Here is a 9,340-nt window from a genome sequence, read left to right on the forward strand (position 1 = left end):
ATACTGTACACACTGTATTAGGCAAGGTATACAAACCTCACCTTCTGCTCTCACTGCACCGCCTACGTATTTCGACACACCTGAAAACAGAGTATGTGCATGTGTGTATGTGATTTAAGCTCAGCGCTCACAATCGAGACTCTCCCTTCATAAAACAACATACCTAATCTGTCAGTCGCTGATGAAAAGGCTTTTATGGCTCCTGAGCTGATCTGTTTGCTGCTATCTCACACCTAACAGGCATATCCACTTGCTCACCTTGACCTACATTGCGGCAAACACATACGCACAGTGTGCGCCCCTCTTTGAAAGCACACGCCTGAAGTCCACTGAAGCATACTAACTCAACTGTCTGTAGCCCAGATCTGTCCTTTTACATGAAAAAAGAAAATGAAAAGAAAAGCAGCTCCTGAAGCTCAAATATCTGTTCTGGAAGGGGGAAAGGTATATGCCAGAATCACTTCATTTGAGCGGTTTAAAATGAATATTTAAACAAATAAAGGTTTCATTTAAAAATTCGATTCAAGTAGTTCACTTGAAAAGAAATGTGTGTTCAGACTCAGGCTGTCAAAATAAAATAGACGAACACACCTAAGTAGCATTTAAGTGTTTTCATCTTCATTACACACACACACACACACACACACACACCTGTGTGGCACATGTCCACCTGCTCCATATGGTCACTGTAACACATGGACTGAGCCCAGGTTGCACAACCTCATACCTGGCTGACACTTTGGACTCAGACAACACTCATAGCCAGGGGCGGCAGAGGCAACAAGTTGTTTTTAAATGCTTAGTTAAGTAGTAGAATTTTTGCCAAAAGCATTGAATTTGTCATTTACATCGACTACATATGTCAGTTTAATTCTATTTCTGGTGTGGTTTGGATGTAGGTAGTACTTATTTGATTTCAGTTGAAATGTTTTTGTCTGCAATTCGAGTTTGGACTTTCTTTATTTTGGCCTATGGTTTATAAAAATAGAAAGAGCTTCAGCTTGGTCAAACTCCTGGCTAGTTGTTGTAACTACCACTTATCATACCTTAACTTTTTAGCACCCCTCTTTGTACCAGGGTCAGGAAGGGTTGCTACAGCGCCCCGGATCCAAAGAAAAGAAAAAATGTTAACTATGACAAGACATGGAAGCATTTCATTGGTCAATTACCTGGTAGTTTTCATTTTTTATTTTTGGTCATTTAGTTATCAGTGGTTCCCTTCATTGTTTTTGTAGTCATAAGAAAGATATAAAAGTAACCATTAAGCCAGTCCCAGCTGACACTGGACTGTGGGAGGATAAGGAATCCAGAAGAACCCAGTTGGCCACTGGAACTTCTTGCCCTCTCATTATGAAAAGTGTTGATTTTGCTAATTTCATGTGTTGTTATGCAGTTTTTAGATTTTGCTCGTTTTAGTGTATGTTATTTGAGTAATACATTTCCAATCGTAATATTTTAGGCTGTTTTATGGAAATTAGGCAATTTTTGCCCACCAGCGGTAAAAAATCCACCTAACAGGTATCTGTATCTAATGTTTTGTGAAATGACTAATTTACTGAAGAATGCGAGCTATGAAGGAAATCACGCAATTACCACTACTCCTTACCAATTTACTAAGAAATGTGTTTTTGCAGAGAAGTGTGTCTTGATGGATGTTACTTTCCGTATTAAAATAAAATTTGAACACATGGTCCAGTTATGCATTATTCAAAACCCCATGAGTGTTTTCGTGCAATAAAACTCGACTTACTTGACCACCTCGTTTATTTTTTTAATTCGCATTAAAAAAAAAGTGCTGCTGGTAAAGACCATTACTTTAATAGCCTGAAATTCATTTAAACAAAAAAAGCTAAAATAATTTACAATAACAAAACATATTTACATTTCAAAAATCTGTACAATATTTAAAACAAATAATGAAAAACAGAAATATGGAAAAAAAAAAAGCATTCCAGGCCAGACAGCAGCCAGATGGAGGTAGGTTTTCATCATGCAAAAAAGACATCATTGCCATCTTCTTAAAACCCATCGGTGTCAGACGAGGTGGATATACAATGTGACTTATGCTCCTGATCGGGGCGGGGGTGCAGTTATCTGATAGGGAATATCAAGACTGTTCCCTTGGAAATAGTCTGTGTTTAAGGAAGACAAGGGTTTAACTAAACAGCAACAGCGTTGAAACCCAAGGAAACCAAATGTCCTGAAGTGAAAAAGTTATGAAAACAGTCATTTCAAGGCATAACAGGCTCCTTTGATATCACAGCTCAATCCCACCAACCTAAGGTCTGTTCAAGTACACTCACGTACGCATTCCATTAAGACATTAACGCTTGGAAAAAAAACAAAACAAAAAAAAACAAAGCAAAATCTTTCGTGTCCGTTTTATTGCAAACAGCACATTGATAAAAACAACACTATCAATAATGGATAATAACACTTAAGTCATTCTTTAACATCAATTGTTGGGGTCTTGAGATCCAGCCCCAAAGTAACAACCCACTTGTGGAAAACCATTTGTAGAGTTGCAGCTCATTTGGGGCTTATACTTGGGGCTTATACTTTGGGGCTCATACCTCATTGCAGCTCTCAGCAGCTGTTTTGTGGAACAAACAGATAACAGAACAGTCTTGGTGAATGCTGTGTGTCTTTGATGACAGGGGAATGTTGCTAAAAGTCAGCGACCCGCAGTCTTTAAACGTGAATAAAAAAAATTGCCTCATAAGTCTTAATATTGTTTGCTGAGAGAATGTGATCAATCTCTGAAAATTGGCATGATCCGGTATCCTCCAAACACAGGAAGATCCTACCAATACAGAATCTTGACCACATGATTGATGAAGGGTGTCAACTGAATCACAATGTCATTTCAGGACTTATGGTAATCGAATACACATTTTCACTTAAGATACCAGTATCAAAAAAAGTAAAGACCCACTATGAGCAACAGAGCTAAGTGTCACAGTATGGCGGTGTTGCAGCTACCTCCGACCAGAACCTTTGAAAAGGTAAGAGCAGGGCTTCACCAGCCAGCCCAGAAAAAACCTCTACACCCAAATGCCTTTTTCACCTTCAACTTTGGCTGACTTGCTACCAGCTTGTGCTTCGGTTCACCTTCCAATTCAAAACTCCCCAATACCTGAACGAGGTTAAATATGGCTACCTTAAAGGTTCAAATGATTGACCGGTTCTACTATCTAGTAACTCAATTGGGGAGCTTCAGAAATGACGCATAGGCACACTGCGAGGAGCTGGAGCTAGAGCGAACCGAAGCGGCAGGGCCTTGTCATGTCGTACAGTATCAAACCTGTTTGTACAGTATTGTCATTGACATACACTAACCTGAAAACAGTGGTGTTGGACCCGAGGGTCCATCTGAGGCCAACTGAGAACTGGATACACGCTAAGGACAAAGTCTAAAAAAAAAAATAAAGTAAAAAAAAAAACCCAAGAGCTGATGGAGGTGCAGCTAGCCTAATAACCTCAAAGCCATCATCGAACTCCTGTCAAGAGTGGAGGGATCACTGGTTACTATGGCTATAAATCATCCTGAAAATTAATTCAAGTTTCATTCAGCTACTAAGCTGAGGTGGCTTCCGGTTATTCGGCGCAGAATTTCCACCTGCACTGTAATTATTTTAAAATGTATTCCTTCAGTGTGCATCCAGCCTGATAATAACAATAAAACAGGAAACAAAAATTAAACATTTGCTCCATTTGTCTGTGTTATTAAAACATCCTAGGCTCTACAACAGTCAGCAGTCAAGGCATGAGAATGATCAATTCTGAGGCAATGAGTGTATAAGTATTTGTGTTATGTCTATGCTGCAGTTGTACAGTCTCGACAGAATTACTATTGAAAATGAAATGTTAATTTTGTGCGCTCTTTCAGCATGACACCATCTCTTAATCTCCCGGTTACCATACGCAGTACATACATTGTCTGTTCCCTCACTCTGCCCCTCTCCCTCTGGTGTCTATAAAGGCCTAAATTAATCACCCCCGCCCCCCATCAGTCTGTTCCAGCTCCATTAGCTGCGAAGCTGCTCCAGCCTGGCTTTCAGCACTTCCTGCTTGGCTCTAAGTCTGCCCTTTCTCGTCTGAAGTCTCTGTCCCTCATCCTCCAAGCCATGAATGCAGTCCCTGGCCTTCTTCAAGATCACCACCTTGGAGGCCTTGTCATTGTGCGACAACTCGGGCACTTTGTCACGAAGGCGCATGAAGCAGTTCTTTAGCTCATTGCGCCGCTGACGCTCCATTACATTGTGTGTCCGCCGCCGTTCCTCCTCATCCTCTGTTTCTGTCGAGTTTCGCGATGAGTGGTGGTAACGTGACGATGCTGAGGAGCTGCGTGAGGAGTAATGGAAACGTGACGAGCTGTCACTCCCTCTCGAGCGTTTGTTGGATGTGGACGAGGAGGATGAAGGTGGTGGTGAGGCAGGGCAAGGCGCGGCATAGTTGTGCTGAAGCTGGATCTCAAATTGATGACGCTGAATATCCCGCTGCTCCTCCTCTTCCTCCTCCACCTGCTGATGGGTGGAAAGGTCTTCTAGGGGATTGGAGGTGCAACACCCCACAACGTCGATCTCCTCCTCTGAAAGAGAGCAACAGAGGTTACAAATGTGTTTTTGAGAGGAGAACAGACCAATACATCATGTGGGCTTGGCTCCCATACACTAACACCTGGGAAGCTGACATGTTTTCATCTATTGTAAGGTAAAGATTAAAATGTTTGAAAACACTTAACCAGGGCGGTGCCTCTAAAGTTAGTTAGAAGTGCAGCACCAGCAGTTACAAGTGTCAGTCCTCAGTTTCAATGCCACTTCCCGGCTTGTGTTCGGGCAAACATGTTTGAGGCAGAAAATGACCCAATAAGAGTAAATGCACAAAGCCACAAATGATACCTCTGGACATAGCTTACAGACACCCAAAGTCTTGAAATCATAACTCTCCTAAAACCTCTCGTCCTATCATGTCAATCAAAAGAGCACACTTCAAAAACTTCTTTTTTTTTTTTTTTTTTTTACACAGGTGGGTGTCTGCAATTCAGATAACCAGAGAGCAAAGAACAGTTTGGGCTCAGTGCCACTAAACATTAACAACAAATTATCAATTAAATGCCTAGGATTGGGAGTGCTTGCACTGATAAGCTGCACAATAACAAGAAAACACTGCAGATAAGAACCAAATTCCATCGAAGATCAAATAACTATTTTCAAAGAACAATCATACAAGTGGTATATACCAGGACACGTGAGCTCACCTGAGTCACTGGACGAGGAGGTTGAAAATTCACCTCCAGCGGACCCGTAGTCTGATGTGGCTTCGCTGGGCTCCGGAGTTTCCATAAATTGCTGGCAGTCCAGTGTGGACCCAGCGAGCCCCTCGAAAATGCTGGTGTCAATGTCTGATAAAAGCGGGCTGGAGCCAAGCACGGTCGACACAAACTTCTCATCCAGGGACTTATCGGCGGCCAAGCACTGCCAGAGGCAGTCATCTCCACTTTCCTCCAGTGGCGAACACAGCTGTCCCTCTTTCAAAGGCACGCCGGAGTTGAACAAATCGTAGCTCCAGTTGTGCTGCATGTCGTGGTCCTCCAGCAGGATATCCGACACGTAGCTCAGCTGATCCTCCTTGGAGAGGGGCTTTGTGCTCCCCATGCCGGCCTTCATCGGGGGAGACTGGGGGGGTGTCGGCAGCAGATCGAGGTCCTTTATCAAACTTTGGCAGAAGTCATCATCAAGGAACAATGGATCTTGGTAAAACCAGTCTTGCGACTGTGCAACGCTTTGCAACATGTTGGCTTGAAGAATCTGATTAAGAAAAAAAACAAAACAACAAATCAAAATTTAAAGAGAGGCAAGAAGGCGGTTAAATCCACAGAGCGAGACCAAGCATGCTCTGAAGTAGTGTGAGTCAACGGGGTAAATCCTAGCAGCAGCAGAACCACATGTTGTAGTGAAAGTTCCAGCTAGTTTGTGAGACCCCAAGTTGCAGCGCCCTACGTTTTATCTGTGTTTACATCACTATGGCCCCACCCTCACCAATTTAGGAGGCCAATAAATCGCCTTAAAGATGTTACATCCCCCTCCCCATGACATCACAGGAACAGCTGGGAGAAATAGGGCTGAAAATCAACACCTCTTTTCCACAATTTACATTTTTCCTTTCACAGAAACTTCATAAAAAGTCCCGCGAATGGGGCACAGCTGCCTGCTGGCATGGAAAACAATCCTTAGAAGAAAGGAGGGGTGGGCTTTTGTTTCTCTTTTTTGTTATTCAACACTTGAACCTCCACTACTATTTCGCAGACACACATGACCAAGTACTATTCAACATCCCTGAGGGAAATCAAGACACTTTCAGAGCCTCTTACATACAAACTACTCTGTTCAACGCAAAATGTAGGGATAGCAGAGTTCTCTTGTAACCTGAAACTAGAAAATAGTTTCACGTATTTCAACTGCTGTGGCAAAACAAATAAAAAAACCCACAACCATATAAGCTCAGAAACAGTTTTGCTTAATGTCAAGGAAGCCGAGGCAGCCCTATTCTAGAGGTGGGTGTCCAATAATAACCCATGTAGGTAATTACGGTTCATGAGTATTCAGAGTGCATACAATGCAGCTGTGTGTGTGGTGGTGAGTTAAAGGATGCCATTATGTTCCATCACTGGGAAACCCGAACTAAAAGTAGCCCAAAAATGTGATGAATCGGCAGGAAAAAAAAACTGTCGATTACCTTGTCAATACCCTCCAATGGAAGCCGATTAACAATGCATTAATTGCAGCAAAAGGAATCACGTGTGACTCCACCAACGAACGTTTACAAACTTTTAACCGTTTAATCTGCGATTAAATGAACGGGATTCTGGATTGCAACGCTTCATCAGCAGACAGGAGAGTCCATGTGGACACAGCCCAGCCGCATATGTCCCTTAAAACGCTAGCAAAGCAGCGACAAATTCCTATAAAGCAGTCGGAATCGTGTGGTTATAGCATTAAAGTGGAATGTTAAAAAGAAATGTAGGCAAAGTTAAAAGAAGAGAATAAAGAGGTGACGTTTGAGGGGCTTTGAAGGGGTGGAGTGTGGGAGGGTATTCATTTCGCGTGAGCAGGAACCGGTATTTTCCATTTTCAGCGTTACTTCCATTTATCACTTTTAACATCCATGTACACTCAAGAAGCCACACACACACACACACACACACACACACACACACACACACACACACACACACACACACACACACACACACACACACACACACACACACACACACACACACACACACACACACACACACACACACACAGAGGACCCGTTGGCGTTCACAGTGAAAAAGTTATGTTAGCTAACAAGCCATTTTAATTCCAGCTGACTTACCCCAAGGACGTCCTTATGAAAGATAATTTCAAAACGAAGCGGGAAAACACAGAAATATCGTCCCAGGTGTGAGAGTAAGTCCACAGAGGGTGGGGTGATACTAAAAATATCTATTGTTTTGGGGTTCTCTGCGCTGAAAATTTAAGTTGGAGCACAGCGGCATGATGTAAAGGATCCCCTCTTCGCCGGCTACTGTGAGACTGAGTGGGTGTGGCCGTACTGGTCGTCCACATTTATCCAAAGGAAGCGCTGCGGCCTCCGCGACCTGCAAACTCGCGCCAAAACCACACCATAAACCACGCCCGACACGCACCGTTACCGGGACCTGTCGCGTCGTGGACGGCAGCAGACGCCTATTCGATCGAGTCCACGCGTGAAAAGCCAAGATGACGCGGAGCCCAATTTTTTGCGCGTTGGAGGTGGATCTACTTTTTGCCACTGCGCATTGATAGAATCACACTCTGAATTCCAGGAATACTGTGGCGGCAAAAATTGGGACTGAATCACACGTGGATTGAAAGAAGAGGCTGAGTGTCTCGCTGCCTTACTGTCTACCGGCCTCCCCCTTCCCCTTCCCCTCTTTTTCCTCCTCCTCCGCACTCTGGGTGTAGCATTTAAAAAAAACAAAACTCAAACTGAGATTTTCACAAAGGAAAAGGGGGGGAACAAGGACCGGTAACGCGGGTCGTTTGGGGTCGGCTCTCCTTTGGTGACATGGATGAGTCGTTTACAAGTAAATAAACATGTTTTTAGTGGGGAACGATGTTTGTGCACGCACAAAGATAATGTGTATATTGTCTTTCGTAAGTGAGGTTACAGTATTTAAACGCCTGTCTCACAGGAGAGACAGACAGACAAGTACATCCCACACATCTTCCAAGTGTTTCACCATCCATTTATCCCCGGTTCCTCCGATTACCTCTTCTGCTACTACTACTACTACTATCACTCGTATTACTGCATCTACTCCAATTACAAATTTAGCAGCGCGCAAAGGGAACCCGTTTATGGAAACATAGAATTGCGCTTTTAACTACTGCTTCGATTCATGTAATGAATGTTTTGAAAAGGAGAAGACAGAAACTAATATCGTAATCTTCCCCAGGATACATCTGTTCACTTTGTGTTTCAGTGTTTTTTATATTTTATCATTTTAAATATGCTTCACTTCGGGAAATTATTGCTAAAACGGTGATTAAAGAAAAACTTGTCAATTCGAAATATGCGGCATGTTCAAGTTTTGTTTTTTTTTTTTTTTAAGATGAAATAACTATCAAAATCCCCTGTTTGAGACACCGCCTTTTCTCCTCCATCCCTTGTCGCGCCTCCCGCGCGCCGGTGGGTTACGTAACGGACAAGAACTCAATTGAACACGTGCGCGAAATGTCCACCAATCACGCGTCAGCTTCTGATCACGTGAGGTCTGAGCAAGTCCTCCGGGAATCCGCCAACAACAGCTCCGTGTCTCCACACACACACAGACACACACACACACAGACACACACACACACACTTTAATGCGTGTCCACATGGGCTAGAGCGTGCGTCATTTTAATATGAAAATATGCCGCGATCAAAATGCCGTTAGTTACCGCTGCATAACCAGCGTGATGTGTGACGGCATTTCCCAAAAAAACAAAAAAAAAAAAACAACAACGCTGTATTTTATGGTAATAAATTCACGTGTTTTATTTAATGTATTTATTATTTATCTGTATTTGCACGCGTTCTGCACTCGGAGAAACTGTTTTTTTTTTGCGTCAATGCAAAGTGTAAATACATTTTACGTTTTCATAAACTGAAGGACCATAATGATTTCAATAAAGAAGAAAAAAAAGACAAAAAGACCGACAATAAATTATATATACACACAGATATATATATATATATATATATATATATATACATAACACATATTCACACATCTATGTATATAAAGACAAAAAAGACAGAGAAA

At 42.6% G+C, this 9,340-nt stretch overlaps 1 protein-coding gene across 1 annotated transcript; it reads right to left on the reverse strand.

Moving 5' to 3' along the window:
* Window positions 1–1,746: 1,746 nt before the first annotated feature.
* Window positions 1,747–7,589, reverse strand: mych (myelocytomatosis oncogene homolog). Its single transcript, XM_086150138.1, has 3 exons — window positions 7,384–7,589; window positions 5,261–5,810; window positions 1,747–4,591 (listed from the first exon to the last, which is right to left on the reverse strand). Exons 2-3 carry the CDS (start codon window positions 5,793–5,795, stop codon window positions 4,029–4,031), a joined length of 1,098 nt encoding a protein of 365 aa, XP_086006264.1. The 5' UTR covers window positions 5,796–5,810; window positions 7,384–7,589; the 3' UTR covers window positions 1,747–4,028.
* Window positions 7,590–9,340: the final 1,751 nt, after the last annotated feature.

The sequence above is a fragment of the Fistularia commersonii genome, chromosome 7 (assembly GCF_037954325.1).
Source record: "Fistularia commersonii isolate RoL2024-O1a breed Wild chromosome 7, RoL_Fcom_v1.0, whole genome shotgun sequence".
Taxonomy (NCBI): Eukaryota; Metazoa; Chordata; class Actinopteri; order Syngnathiformes; family Fistulariidae; genus Fistularia; species Fistularia commersonii.

Bases quoted from the DNA above. Each gene is read 5' to 3' on its own strand.
- mych (XM_086150138.1), bottom strand. From the start codon at position 5,795: ATGTTGCAAAGCGTTGCACAGTCGCAAGACTGGTTTTACCAAGATCCA. The intron at 4,592-5,260 runs GTGAGCTCACGT...GCTCTCTTTCAG, and splicing joins CTCCTCGTCCAGTGACTCAG to AGGAGGAGATCGACGTTGTG.